Consider the following 16,250-nt stretch of genomic DNA (forward strand, 5'->3'; position numbering starts at 1 on the left):
AAGAACCGAGGCTATAGAAGTTTTTTTAGTCTCGCTTGCTAAAATTGAGACTAAAGCCTTTAGCCATGGTGTTTCCAACCTCGGTTTGGATAACTGAGGCTAAAAGCTTTAGCCTCAGTTTTTAACATTTTTAGCCTCAGTTTTGAGCTAAGGCTAAAGCCCCCTTTTCTTGTAGGGTATGAAGTATCTTATAATCGTTAAACTCAATTTATTTATACACTCTCTTCTTTAATATTTAACTATTATGGGGGATGATTTTGAATTTTAATGAGTTCAGGAGGTTAGTACTCTTTCAAGGTTAAGGTGTTGTTTAGTAAACTGAAAAATAAGATATGAAAATCAATTTAAGTGTTTAAAACTTAAAATGTTGAATTTTAGAACTTGTAAGTGTTGAATTTTATTTTATTTTTAGTAATTTGTCTTTAAAAAGTTTTGATATATGTAAATAACACTTTTTCACACAAAAACTTGTTTGGTAAACATAAATAACAAATGTATGAAATTGATCATTTGTCATATATTTTCGTATGGGGAATTTCTTTGATTGCTCCAAAACTGGCAATTTGGATTGTAAAAAAAAAAAAAAAAAAAAGACTCCAGTCATATTTGAACTCCCTCGCTTTTCGATTCTTTTTCTCATAGATGTTCATTCGTGGAGCATCCGTGTCCACAAAAGATCCCGTAATGTGTCAATATTCCTCTATCGAGGCGGCTAAATCAAGAGATAGATCCTGTACAATCGCAATCACTCACTATCTCCAACGGTGGTATGGTAGGCTAGAATTCACCAAAAATGCCGAATGTTCTAGATCAACCTCCCTTTGGCATTATTCAAATCTTGATTTTTATAATATTTTTTATTCTATAAGCCAAACAAGGCCTCAGAAAATACGAGCAAGTTTATCATATGTAGCCTCTCGTACGTGTGAATCAACACACCTAAAAGATATTACAGGTGCTCATCATGTGGTCCCATGTTTAACACGTGTCTCATACATATGAGTTGAGCTTTCGCATGTTAAATGTGCGATCGTCCGACCAAGCACGCGGTTGATTACGGACGCGGATTTCCTGCGAAAGCCTTTTTTCAGGAAGTTACTGCACTGGGAACGCAGGTGGGGCTCACTGTGATGTTTGTGAAAAATCCTCCCGTTTATCTGTTTTGGGAGTTCATTTTAAGATATGAGGCCGAAAATGAAGTGGGCAGAAAACGTCATAATTGAATGTCCACAGTTGAAATATTCAGGGGCTACAGAAGTTTTGAATCGTGCTAATATATATATATATATATATATATATTGGTTCATCCCAGTAGGAAAGACGTTATTAACGGTATGGATGGCATTTAAACATCACCGTCAAACATCATCGTGGAACTGAGGGAGGCTTCAACAGTAGGAATTTCCACACTTAGTCTTAAATCCTTTTCAATTTTGGTCTAATCTCCTAAAATGAGCTCATAAAACGGATGGATGGAGTGGATTCCTGACAAACATCACGGTGGGCGCACCTAAGTTTCCAGCACAGGAACTCTTGCAAAGGCTTTCGCATAAATGCGCGTCCGTTGATTACGTCCACGTTTCATACATCTCACTTACATATTTAATTAATGAGCTCGGCTGCTATGTAAGTCCAACAACATTCTAAAATTGGTGGCGACTCATTCTTCTGGCATGTTGCGTTGATGTCTAAATTGTGGGTCCCATTGATATACAGAATATGTCTATTGTTGGGGGAAAATTAACAAGTTCATAGGTCAGATTATGGAACGGACCAACTCTACTTAGCCAGGGTGGGCTTGGCGAAACCCAAGCCTGATAAGGCATCTACGTCTAGAAATAGGTCGACCTTTAAGGAGGTCGAGGCAATGGTAAGGACACTCAAAGAACACGATAAAGAGCCCATTTGGATAGACCATGTTCTGACCTAATGGGTCAATTACAGATCGATCATAGATCGACTATTGGTCGGATATAGGTCGACCTTAGATCTACTCCAGATCAGTTATTGTTCGACCATAGATCGGTCGTAACTCATCCATTGGACGACCATAGATCGACAACGTCCGGTCACAGGTCAAGCGACGTCCCAGGACAAGGTCAAGGACCATTAGCGCCTAGCTAAAGGTAAACACGGATCCTCCGACCCGATTATTAGTCGAAGATGGTGAATGCTGATCTATCACCATTGGTAGAAGATGGTGAATGTTGAACTGTTAAGAAGGACGGAGTCACTCATTCCCGAGCCATCACCCGCCTATGGGAGCCGGCCTAAATCCGGGCTATAGATTCAAGGAATCTCCTATAATCTCAAAGATCTCCTAAAATCTTCGAGGGATAAGATCATATACCGATAACGTCAGAATCCGCCAATCTCGTAAAGATCCCGGATCCGGATGGATCTCCAAGATATCGGGACGAGTCCTTATCTGATTGGACTCTTTTCTCTATATATAGAGAGAGGTATCCCTAACCATCAAAGGTATGCACATTCTAACCCTAACATTTGACTAGTGTCTCTTTTCTGGAGATCCTAGCCTACAAAAAAGACCTCGTTCCTGACTTAGGCATCGGAGAGTCCCCTGCACTAGCCAGGGTCACCTTTGTTTCTTAACATGTGTGCAGGTGCAAGAGGTTCAACTGCGGAGGGTCTGTTGGAAAATTGCATCAACAGTTTGGTGCTGTCTGTGGGAACAACATTGTAAGCCATTCTCAACTCTACCAGTAAACATCTATAATGACCATGGTAAAGAAGAAAGCTCAATCCCCTCTAGTGGCGATTCTGATTGCAACCCTACTTACGACTAGTCGTGTCCCAGAATCGCTAGTACAACCAAGGCAACCCGAGCCACGGGAGAGCCATTAGGGCTCCTCCTCTGGCTCAGGCAGACGTGGTTAGCAGACACGTACAAGGAACGACCGCTTGAACAATCTCGAAAGAGAATTCGGAGATATGAGGGCAGACATGAGCTATGTAAAACGGATGCTGGAACAGATGCAACCCCAACATGCACTGAGAGTCGACTAAGAGGACGGGCAACCTAGCCATGGTCTTTCTTGACCTTCCAGCATGCATATTGTGCCCCAGCCGAGCCAGCAGCGCAGTTCGGTCATGCCTATCCCGTCTCACGTTTCTGGAACTACCCCTTTACCCGCCTCTAACCTACGACACGAGTTAGATCGGGAGAGGCGCGGTAAAGCCCCGGTCGAAGCTACCGATGGGGAGCCATGGAAAGCCGAACTGAAAAGCCCATGAGACCAGTTTAGCAACATGCAACAGACTTACCGAGCTAATGTTGTGATGATCATAATGGAGGAAATTAAGTCCCCATTCACTACTGAGATTCTGCAAGCACGACTGTCGGATAGGTTTAGACTGCCTCAGATCACGCCCCTCAGAACACATGGAATCCTTTCAGATCTACATGGAACTCCATGACGCTTCTGATGCGGTCATGTGCCGAGCATTCTCTTTGACTCTGGCCGACGCTACTCGACTATGGTTTAAACAGTTAAAACCGAGGTCCATTAGCTCATTCTTGGAGCTCAGCCAAGCTTTTGTCATGAACTTCATCGGAGGAAAGAAGAGACTCAAAGCACTTGCTCATCTTCTTGACATAATCCAGAAAGAAGGCGAACTCTTGAAGGACTACATCAAGCACTTCAACCTAGAAGCACTACAAGTTCGAAAATATTCAGAAGAAACCGCCCTGAACACCATCATGAGCGGGCTGAGAGATAAGCCTTTCCTCTTCTCTCTGGATAAGAACCCTCCTGCCACTCTGGCCGAATTTTTGAACAGATCGCAGAAGTATACTAACGTTGAGGAATCCCGGATATTGCGGGACGCCGCCCAAAGAAAAAATCCTCCAGCTAAAGAGCAAATGAAGGCCAAACCCAGTTCAATCAATAAGAAGAGAAAGGATGAACGATCTCGAGACAACCGAAAATCGAACAAACGGCCCAACCATAAGTTCAAGACTTACAGTCCTCTAACCAAGATGCCGGAACAAGTCCTAATGGAGATCAAGGACAAGCATCCTCTTCGTTGGCCGGATAAGTTGAAGTCTAACCCCGACAAAAGAAGCAAAAAAAAAAATACTGTCTCTTCCATCAAGATCATGGGCATAATATGAGCGACTGCTTCGACCTCAAGCAAGAAATTGAGGCACTTATTCACAATGGTCATCTCGGGGACTACGTTGACAACAGAGGAGATTGGATCAAGGCCGCTGAGGAACAACCGATTAACAATCAGCCAACTGGGAAATCCACACTATCTTTGGAGGCCATGGAGGAGGAGATGACTCGAATAATGCTCAGAAAGCGCATGCTAGGAGTATTAGTCGTCATGAGGAAGAAGTTTTGTTCCTCGGTCGACCTTCGAAAGAGCAAAAGATGGAAAAATACAGCATAGTCTTCACTGAAGAGGATGCCCGAGGTATCTATAACACCCTGTACCTAAAGTACATGGGTGTTATTTCTCAAAACAATGTTAATGAGAAACGAGAACAACTGATTAAGTGATAAAATCTATGCAGGATAGGGACCCTCCGTCAACATTGAAACCGTCCATGGGCCTTAAGAACTCGGGCTGCACTTCACACCAGCCAGTGAGGTATGAACAAAGGATTTAAGTTCAATCAGCTTTTGAGTCAATTATTGATGACAATATTCTGAAAATTCAACCCATGAAGGTCAGTGGGTAGCCAACGAAGTACCACCGTGCTATAAAAGCATATTTAGCCATTGAAAACAAATGTCTGGCCCATCTGATCGTCGGATCGTGGCATATGGGCCAAATAGGGCCCCAAAAGGAGTGTAATGACCCACCTAGACCACATCAACGGCCCAGAATGGCCCGAGATGCCCAGATGGGACCCATGTAGTGGTTGAACGGAGTGGATGGGTCATCACCATCGCATGTAAGGCTGCAAGTGGTGCGTGTGCACTTTACCAACATAATACATGAAGTGCACTAGACTACACTCGTCGGCCAAAGGACCTTTGACCGAGCTTTCACACAAAAGCAAGGAGAGCTCTCCCCGCCATTTTTGAATTTGAATCTGAAAATCTTCAACTCAAAAGTGGGCCACCCTGGCCACTTTCCAGATAATCCAAACCGTCCATTCCACTCATGGTGGCCCACTAAGCAAAACGGTATAAGGTCTTAGACCCATGCATTGAAACGGTGAAGATCAGCCCCAACCGTCCAATCCCTTCATGTGGGGCTAAGGCTCAATGTGAGGGGCCATTAGGTGGCTTGTTGGCAAGCCAACACCCTATTGACCAAAGGATTATGGCCCTCCCCTTTTGCCAGTTGAGAGGAGTCCTCTCACAGCCCAAAAATGGCTGGACAACTAAGAAAGAAGAAAAGAAGATTTCCTTCTTTTGGATAGTGGAGGCTGTCACACTTGTGACCATCCAATGGGCCACGTGGCTTCATCATCTCAGCCCTCCCAAGTGGAAGGTACGAGATGAGATGGAGACTCTCTTATCTCATGAGAAAAAGAAGAAATAGCAAAGAGATCTCATGAGATAGAGCCCGATCTCGCCCGAGGTCTAAAAAGTGGACCCCACACCGCTTATGGGACTTATCCAGACCAATCAAACGGTTTGGAATGCCCTGAGAACCCTTAGATAAAAATCCACCATTGTTGGGTGGGTCATTTCTCAAAAACCCACCCAACCACAAACTCAAGATGGGCCCCATCAGGCCTAGAAATTGTACTTCTAAGTAGCCCTGGATACCACCAATGCATCCCCAAACATGGATGGGCCCCACGAGCGGCTAGCATCCGATCCCAACCGTGTGTATGGAGAGCTTCTCTCAGTCGTTGGATGCACCTTTCCTAGCCTATAAAAGGGAGGCCCAGCTCTCCCAGAAAGAGAGGAAAAGGAGGGAGAAAGAAAGGAAAGGAAGAGAGAAAAGAGAGAGAAAAGTGGGAGTGTGGGAAGTGGACGATCAGCCCAAGGACTCCAGCAGGTCCTTTTCTTCCATTCTCTGCATTTTTTTCCTTTAAGATAGCCACGTTTTTAGGCTGAGAGGTCAGGTGGCAGGAAATGTTGATTCTCAGCCCAAGAAAGAGCTGAGAAACAAGCCTTGTAAACTGCCAAAAATCAGGCCTTGTTGGCCCTTGCTGCAGGCTGAAAAACGGTCCATGCAAGTGCCGATTTTCAGCCTTGCAATCAGCTAGAAGGATTGATGATTTTCAGCCTTACTGGATGGTTACAGCTAGCAGCTGACTGACATGCTTCTTAGCCTGAGAAATGGCTGGAAAAATGCCAATACAGTGGTCGACTTTCAGCCTCAAAATCAGCAGTAAAACAAGCTGTTGCTCCACCTGGAAGGTAGCTGAAAATGAACATGCTATGGCTGGTTTCAGCTGTTGAGGCACAAAAATATTCCATTGTAGTGGTCAGAGAATTTCATGGTGCAGAGCTTTCCCAGGGTCACTCACTCCGTATTCTAGTAAAAATCGGTATCCGGGGGTATTTTGGTAAAAATCGGTATCCAAAGGTATTTAGGGTATTTTGGTAAAAATCGGTATCCGGAGGTATTTAGGGTATTTTGGTAAAAATCGGTATCCGGGGGTATTTTAGGTATTTTGGTAAAAATCGGTATCCGGGGGTATTTTTGATATTTTGGTAAAAGTCGGTATCCGGGGGTATTTTGGGTATTTTGGTAAAATCGGTATCCGGGGGTATTTTTTGTATTTTGGTAAAAATCAGTATCCGAGGGTATTTTGGTAAAAAATGAGTGGATGGGTATTGTCTTGTATAGAGGAAGAAGTGGTTGTACACCACCATTTAGAGGGGAGCTTGGTGGACACCATTGTTTAAGAGAGGGGATTGGATATTGTGTGAAGGAAGAGGTGGTGGTGATCACCACAATTTAAGAAGGGAGGGGACTAGGATGCCTATAAATACCCCTCCCCATGCCACATTTGAGAGGTTGGTAGAAACTTGATGTTTTATTTAAACCAACCTGATTTAAATTGATTTTAAACTCGCAAGTATACGAATCAGGTGTAGACATAGTACATATTATGAGATCATTCCCACGAGGACTGGTTGTCGTAATTTGAATTTTATGATTCTTCTTAACTAATCCAACAAATAGTTTAGCTAGTTATTAAGTAAAATAACAAAAATCAGTGAAAAATAACTGAGAATAAGAAGGAAAATTCACTCAAGGAGAACACTAGGACTTTTGAATCCATCCCTAATTATCCTAACTCTTGTTTTACTTGTTGATTCACCGTAATTCAGATTGATATAAATTTAATAAATAAAGCACAACATGTGTCCTTATTCAGGCACACAGGATGTATAATTCCCTTGAAGCACAAGTGATTTTTTCCTTAATTAACATCAATTGTCCCTAATGCATGCATATCAATTGTCATGTATATACAGACATTAAGAATCAACCAAACCACTTAAATCCACATCCACCATCTAATATCTTGATTATGAATTATGGAAAATGAAATTGGAAAAAAATCTCAAGGATCACATCTTTGCATCCACGTTTAGGCATGAATAGATGTAAATTCCTATTTCTTTCTCTGTAGGAAAACCTGTTCATGGTCAGACACAAGCATACCTAGGATAATATTCCAAACAACATCCACTTTTAGACTTTGGGTAAGCACATAAATTAGAGAGGTATGGAGTTTTGATTTAATCATAATAGAGAAAGAAATAAATCAATCAATTTGAAAACCCAAAACAACAACTCCTCTCTCCTGTTTCTTTTTTTTTTTTTTCCCTTTTACATAGGACCGAATAGAGGCAGTCACCTCTTTCTTTCTTTATTTTTTCTTTCCAGCAGCCAACACACATGACGTGCCCTTTTCTTTCCTTTTGTATATATATATTTTCTTTTATTTTAAAATATATAGCAGTGATTGGAAATCTGAACCGTCTGTTGTATTTCAGGCATGTTATTTGCCTAAATGGACCGTTGGCACGAGCAATGGATGACCATAACTCTAAAAAAATCACTCAAACGTCCGTTGATTAGATCCTGATCGTCTGGCATATTGGCATCTCGTATTCCAACCAAATTTGCACCCAGGCCCTAATTTCATGTGCTCTTTAAGGTGAACGGATCAAATGGGCCAAATTGGATCCCTAATTTCAATCCAAATTTTCAAGGAATTAGGATGACATAAGCATACGTGAAGAGCTCATCATATTGTTATTCTTTTTTTTTTTTTAACAAAAATTGCTACTTTTCATTCTTCTCTTGTAACTTCCTTCCCGGTCATCAGATTGAAGTGAAACTTGACACCTTAGCATTTTTCGACGGACTCTTCACACTGGTAAAAAAATCAGATCAAGATTTCGCTCCAAGAAAAAGTCGATATTTTAATGTTGGTGTACATAGCATTTATGCTCTCTCGCTGTACTTTGGCCCACACACATTGTTGTCATTCAATCTGGACCATCTGGCATACTCCTGATACTATTTTAACCGTACAGTCACAGTATCATCCCAAAATTTCATATTCAACATACATGTGGCCCCCTGGATTTCCAAATAATTGCAATCTAATATCTCCATTCATTTTCTTCACCTAATAAAATTCCATGACCTGCCTCGAATGATTTCCTGAGGGTTGGACAACTTCACGGCTCATCTGGACCATAAATCTAGGAGAGGTACATTCTTCCGTATTTGTTCCGTTTTTCACATCATCTTCCATTATCTGTTAAGTATCATCACAATCACAAAATCAGATGGAATTAGGCTAAAATAAGATACTGAAAGGCAAATTTTAGGAGTATAACTGTCAATATTTCATGTATATCAAATACCCCTAAACTTACATTTTGCTAGTCCTCCAGCAAAACAAAAATAACAAAAATAAAATCCTACCTACACCATTTTTGCAGGTACTCTCGATTGCATTTAGCGTATGCAACAAGCCTTTAAACTCCTAGGTTGCCCCTAGTGGATGAGTTGTAGTCTTGTGAGGGTTTGTAGCAATGTTACCCACAAACATTGAACCAAAAATTGAAAATGAGAATTGAATCATTAACCTCCCATCTTTCAAGGCCATGAGACTTCATTACCAACAATATGCATAGTGCTATGGAAATTACATTCAACCACTCTTTTCATTTTCAACTATCTTAGAAAAATTGTCAGCAAAAAAAATCTTATGTATTATCCAATTGGTAGAAACATCCTACTCATGTTCATGCTCAAAGTGTTGTGTGTGTATAGCCAATATCAACATAACTTACAATGTTTGAAATATGCATAACTCAATTCCCCATCCAAAAATGTGCTTTGACTTCAAATCTCACCAAGGATATTCACTCACAATAAAGTCACTCAGATGTTGGCTAAATTGTCTCTCATTTATATGTGAGTGGAATAAATGAAGCAAGTATCTCACATACGGCATTCAAAAGACGATAGTATAAAAAAAATTAAAATTCTGATCTCATGAAAGGAATATCAAATACTTAAGAATGTTGAATGACACACCATAGTCTCTTCTTCACTATTCTCCACATTATAACCACACTACATCTTAAGATCAAGCAGGACTTCTATATAGGTTGTAACGAGATTTAGGAAAGGATTGTTAAAGAAAGGTAAGTTAAGAATCAAAATATTTATAAACCCATGCTTTGATGCAGAAATTGTTATGATTACCATTCCCGACTACCAATATTCTTCTCTTTTTCTTGTTTTTTTTTTCTTTTCTTTTTTTTTTTTCAATATCGTTCTCTCTTTTTCTCTCTTCAATTCACCTTTTCAACATATTTTCTTTGCCACTCAACATAATCATTCTTTGCATTTTACTATGAAAAGCATGGTAAATTTTGATGTGGTTAACAAAGAAAGGTTATAAAGGCTCAAAAAGATTGCTACAGAGATATCATTTAGTAAAAGGACATTGTTAAAAGGCTCAAACTTTCCAAAAATGGCCTCTCTCATTTCCTAGATTTCACATGGTTAATCTCATGTCTCAAATAGATCTAGAAAAAATTCAGGTGTAATAATCCAATTTCAAAATGTCATTCTTAGAATTTTGACCAAAACAAAGAATAATGAGATCACAACAAAATTAATGTTGGATTCAAGAAAACATTGAATTTACTTATAACTCTCAGAAAATATAGAATGGTTCAACGCTCACTAAGGTTATTAGTCACCACTAGTATTCTTCCGGTTCATTGATTTAAGTATTTTCATCCATTCTAAATCACATTCATATGGCTATGTGCATTTATTTTTGTTTTTGTCAAGCATAAAAATTCATAAGATCAATCTAGAAAAAGGATAGTATATACCATTTATGTTGATCTTTTCAATAGATAAGCTAAAAGTCCAAAATTTTGTTTCATGCATTTCCTTCACACCATACATTGAATATTAGCTTATTTGCACATCGTGCATCATTCTAGCAAATTTCATCTTATCATTGTATTGGGAAGTTTACTACTCAATCATCAAAACAATTTTTTTTTTATCGAAGATTTATTTCAAAGTCACCAAAATTTTGAAAACCATACCCCCAAACTTAAAACAAACATTGTCCTCAATGTTTCAAGTGAAAAATCAATAGGCACAAGCAATGTTTATAAAAAGAAAGGACGATAAGCAAAAGATTGGATAAAGTATTACCTCGGTGAATTGCTCCTATAAGGATACTCCCAAAAGAGAAGTAAGCAATAAAGCATTGTAAAAGCATGCAATAATCAAGTAAAAGGATAAAAGATAGGATATGCAAAGCACCCCCAAACTTGAATTATTGTACAATCTAAACAAAATGATTGAACTATCTAACCAGGAAAAAGAAATGAAATGAAAGGTTGGGTTGCCTCCTAGGAGCGCTAAGTTTAACGTCTTCAGCCAGACAAGCAATGCAAGCAACCATGAACCATGAATCAATCAATCTTGATAACTTGGGTCCTCTAAATAAATTTCCTCAACATCTTTATTAACCAAATCTTCTAAATATGGTTTCAGCCGTTAACCATTTACTTTGAAAATATTCCCGTCCTTTAGATTTTGAATCTCAACTGCTTTATGAGAAAATACTTTGACTACCTGATAAGGACCATACCATCTTGAACGTAGTTTTCCAGGAAAGAGGCGTAACCTGGAATTATACAATAATACTTTCTGGTTCAGTTCAGATGTCTTGCGAAGAATTGATTTGTCATGAAAAAAATTTGTCCGTTCTTTATAAATTTTTGCATTCTCATATGCCTCATTTAGAATTTCTTCTAACTCATTGAGTTGCAGTTTACGGTGCGATCCAGCCTTGTTTAAGTCAAAATTAAAGGTTTTGATGGCCCAATAAGTATGATGTTCTAATTCCACAGGTAAGTGACATGCTTTCCCAAAGACAAGCCTATAGGGAGACATTCTAATCGGGGTTTTGAAAGCTGTACAATACGCCCAAAGAGCATCATTCAAACGTTGCAACCAATCCTTACGATCAGGGCGAACTGTTTTCTCTAAAATTTGTTTAATCTCCCGATTTGAAACCTCTACTTGACCACTTGTTTGTGGATAGTATGGCGTTGCAACTTTATAGGTGATGAAATATTTTTTCATTAAAGATTCAAACAGTTTATTGCAAAAATGAGTACCCCCATCACTTATAATTGCTCGAGGAGTACCAAAACGGGAAAAGATATTTTCTTTCAAGAAACGGACCACAACTTCGTGATCATTAGTTTTACATGGCACTACTTCAATCTACTTAGAGACATAATCGACAGCCACAAGGATATACATATAACCGAATGACGAGGGAAATGGACCCATGAAGTCAATACCTCAAACATCAAATATCTCAATAATGAGAATAGTGGTAAGTGGCATCATGTTCCTGCGGAAAATATTACCTGTACGTTGGCATCTATCACATGTGGAACAAACGGCATGAGTGTCTCGAAAAAGTGTAGGCCAATAAAATCCACTTTGTAAAACTTTTGTAGCTGTTTTCTTTGAACCAAAATGACCACCACATGCATAGTCATGACAAAAGGAGATTATACTATGAAACCCACTCTCAGGCACACATCTCCTAATAACCTGGTCAGGACAAAGTTTGAATAAGTATGGGTCATCCCAAAAGAAATGTTTAACCTCAGCAAGAAATTTGGATTTATCCTGTTTAGTCCAATGAGAAGGAAATTGACTCGTAACAAGATAATTTACAATATCCGCATACCAAGGTAATTGAGAGACAACTAAAAGTTGTTCATCAGGGAAAGACTCGTTCATCGGCAAAGGATCCATTGTGGACTCTAAGACTAGTCTAGACAAGTGGTCGGCTACCACATTTTTGGAACCCTTTTTATCTCGAGTTTCAATGTCGAATTCTTGTAACAAGAGAACCCAATGAATCAATCAAGGTTTAATATCTTTTTTAGAAAGAAGATATTTCAATGCTGCATGATCTGAGAATACTATAACCTTTGATCCTATGAGATACGACTTGAATTTGTCTAGAGCAAATACCACTGCCAACAATTCTTTTTCAGTGGTAGAGTAGTTAAGTTGAGCATCATTTAGAGTCCTACTAACATAATAAATGACATGAGGCATTTTGTTCAATCTTTGTCCTAAGATGGCTCCAACAGCATAATTAGAAGCATCATACATAAGCTCAAAAGGTAAACTCCAATTAGGTGGTTGGATGATTGGAGTAGAGGTTAATAAATGCTTTAACTTATTAAAAGCTTTTCGATAATCATCATTAAGGACAAATGGAACATCTTTAGCTAGTAAATTGCATAAGGGTCGAGAAATTTTGCTAAAATCCTTAATGAATCTCATGTAGAATCCTGCATGCCCTAAGAAAGATCTAATCTCCTTCACCGTTCTGGGTGGAGGAAGACTATAAATTAAATCAATCTTGGCTTTATCAACTACAATGCCTTTACTTGAAATAACATGCCCGAGTACAATCCCTTTTTGAACCATAAAATGGCACTTTTCCCAATTTAATACCAGGTTCGTTTTTTTTACATCTTTCCAAGACAAGAGATAGATGGTATAAACATTCATCAAATGAAGAGCCAGAAATTGAAAAATCATCCATGAAAACCTCGAGAAAACGCTCAACCATGTTTGAAAAAATACTCATTATGCATCGTTAAAAAGTAGCAGGCGCATTACACAACTCAAATGACATACACCGATAGGCATATGTACCAAAAGGACATGTAAATGTGGTTTTCTCTTGATCTTCGGGAGCAATGGGAATCTGGTTATACCCGGAATAACCATCCAGGAAACAATAGTAGTTATGCCTTGCCAATTTCTCAAGCATCTGATCTATGAAAGGAAGAGGAAAGTGATCCTTCCTTGTGACTAGGTTCAATTTACGGTAATCAATACAAACTCGCTAGCCCGTGGTCATGCGGGTTGGCACTAATTCATTATTGTCATTTTTGTTCATCGTAATCCCAGACTTTTTGGGAACAACTTCAACTGGGCTGTCTAACCCACGTGCTATCTGAAATGGGGTAAATGATACCAACATCTAACAATTTAAGCACCTCCACCCGAACGACCTCTTTCATGTTACGGTTAAGCCTCCTTTGCATTTCACGCGATGTTTTTGCATTTTCTTCAAGATGAATATGATGCATACACACAGTGGGGCTTATTCCCTTTATGTCTGCTATTGTCCACCCAATAGCTGCCTTATGTTCTCTAAGAACATTAAGCAATTTACCTTCCTATTCCTTATCAAGGTTAGAAGCTATGATGACAAGCAGGGTCTCAGAAGGACCTAAAAATGCATACTTGAGAGTTTCAGGTAATTGTTTAAGGTCAAGTTCGGGTGGTTTCTCAATAGACGGGACTAGTTTAGACTCAGATGGTGGAAGAAGTTCCACTTTAGCTTTCCATTTTGTAGTATCCATTATAGGATTAGAGTCAAGCAATGCATTGACTTCTTGAATGGAACTTTCTATGTCAAAATCTATGCCAAAATGTGCTAAACAAGTCTCAAGAGCGTCTTCGGAAGATTTAAGGAAAGAGTCATGCACTAGACTCTCAATCATGTTCACTTCAAATATATCATCCGAGTCTGACGGTTGTTGTCCAACATTGAAAACATTGAGTTTAATCTTCATGTTACCAAAAGACAACTTTATAACTCCATTCCTACAATTTATGATAGCATTGGATGTGGCCAAGAATGGAAGTCCCAGGATAACTGGGATTTGACTAGTAGGATTTTGGACAGGTTGAGTATCTAGAACGATGAAATCCACTGGAAAATAAAATTTATCAACCTGGATTAGCACATCCTCAATAACACCACAGGGCACCTTGACAGATCTATCAGCTAGTTGTAGTGTTATGTTGCTTTCAGCTCACCAAGTCCTAGTTGCTCATATACAAAATATGGCAACAAATTAATGCTCACCCCTAAATCAAGTAATGCCTTCTCTCCTATGACATAAGAAATGGTGGGAGCTCTTGGATCCCTAAATTTAGGAGGGATGTTGTGTTGAATCATGGAGCTGAGTTGCTTCGTAAGGAAGACCTTCTTGTGAACATTTAGCTTACGTTTTTGAGAGCATAAATCTTTAAGAAACTTAGCATAAGCAGGGACTTGCTTGATAGCATCAAGCAATGGAATGTTAATTTGCACCTGCTTAAACATCTCCAATATGTCATTAAAGTTGTTTCCTTTCTTAACTGGTGCCAGACGTTGAGAAAAAAGTGCTTTAGGCACATAGGATGGCACATGAGTGGTTCCTAGAGAGTCAGAGTGCTTTTGGACTTTGGATGCACTAGTATGTCTCTCCGCTTCATTTTAGTCTTCCGATTTGGAATTTAATTCTTCCCTAGGCATCTCTACTTTGTTTTCGATCTGTTTGTCGGACCTAAGGGTAATGATTAATTTGGCTTGCTCATGATATTGTTCTTGGTTTGAATTAGAGCTAATCTTATACTGTCCTTTTGGATTTGCCACAGGTTGGCCAGGGAACTTACCCTTCTCTCTCTCACTCAATGTGATAGTAAGTTGACCCAACTATACTTCCAGCTTGGCAATGGATTATGCATTTGCATGTAAGCTTTGCTGGTTAGCTTGTAAAGTTCGTTGGGTGCCTTTTTGAAATTGAAGAGAACTCTACATAAAAAGATTGAGTGTATCTTCAAGAGATGGTTTCCTTGATTGTGAAGGAAGTTGTTGATATTGCGGAAACTGTTGAAGTTGTTGACTACCAACTTGGGGGTAAGGTTGCATAGGAGGATTTTCAGATGGTCCTCCTTGATGTGGTCCTTTTGCCCAAGAAAAATTTGGATGTCTAGCCCACCCTGGGTTGTAAGTGTCTAAGTAAGGATCATTCCCAGTTCTTCGAAAAGTGTTCATAGCATGCACTTGTTCAGAGAGAAATTTCAGAAATGCTGCACCAGATGGACAAGACTGTGTAGGATGGGCAGGACTGGAACATATGACACATGACTCAATTTGAGTTGTTTTTTAAAGTCCATTATTTAACATTAAAGCATCAACTTTTTTTTGTCAGGCTATCAATCTTGGCATAAAGATCTGGCGTGACTCTTATCTCATATATACCACCTTTCTTCTGTGCTTGGGGACTTCTTTCACCTCTATTTGAATAGTCCCATTGCTGGGAGTTTTCACACAAGGTTTTAAAGAAACTTCAAGCTTCGACATCACTTTTGGTCATGAATGACCCTCCACTGGTGGCATCAACCATGCGACGATTTTGGGGTGTCAAACTGGCATAGAAGTATTGAACTTGTTGCCACTTCTCAAAACCATGGTGTGGACATTTAAGAAACAAGTCCTTCCATCTTTCCCAACATTCGTGAAAGTGCTCACCCTCTTTTTGTGTGAAATTAGTAATTTCTCTGCGGAGAGCATTAGTTTTGTGAATGGGGAAGAACTTATTTAAGAACTTCTTAGACAGTTGGTCCCATGTAGCGATAGACCCAACTTCTAGAGAATTCAACCATGCTTTCGCCTTATCCTTCAAAGAAAAAGGAAAACGGCGCAAATGGATCAAATTATTTGAAAATTTTTAGAACCTAAAGGTAGAGCAAATGTCTAGGAATTCTTTCACATGATGATGTGGATCCTCCTTATCTAAACCATAGAAGGAGGGCAACAATTGTATGACCCCAGGTTTAAGTTCAAAGTGTGCTGCCGTGGTGGCTGGCAACACTATGCATGAAGGCGCATTAAATTGGACAGGAGCTGAATAATCCCTAAGAGCTTT

At 39.4% G+C, this 16,250-nt stretch overlaps 1 protein-coding gene and 1 non-coding gene across 2 annotated transcripts; both read left to right on the forward strand.

The window, feature by feature from the left end:
- The first annotated feature begins 3,403 nt into the window (after nt 1–3,403).
- LOC131220011 (uncharacterized) lies at nt 3,404–4,135 on the forward strand. The gene has a single exon (XM_058214986.1). It carries the CDS (start codon nt 3,404–3,406, stop codon nt 4,133–4,135), a length of 732 nt encoding a protein of 243 aa, XP_058070969.1.
- An 11,651-nt stretch (nt 4,136–15,786) lies between these two features.
- LOC131222025 (small nucleolar RNA R71) lies at nt 15,787–15,893 on the forward strand. The gene has a single exon (XR_009159734.1). It is a non-coding gene; the product is annotated as a small nucleolar RNA R71 (small nucleolar RNA).
- The last annotated feature ends 357 nt before the right edge of the window (nt 15,894–16,250 follow it).

The sequence above is a fragment of the Magnolia sinica genome, chromosome 12, assembly GCF_029962835.1.
Source record: "Magnolia sinica isolate HGM2019 chromosome 12, MsV1, whole genome shotgun sequence".
Taxonomy (NCBI): Eukaryota; Viridiplantae; Streptophyta; class Magnoliopsida; order Magnoliales; family Magnoliaceae; genus Magnolia; species Magnolia sinica.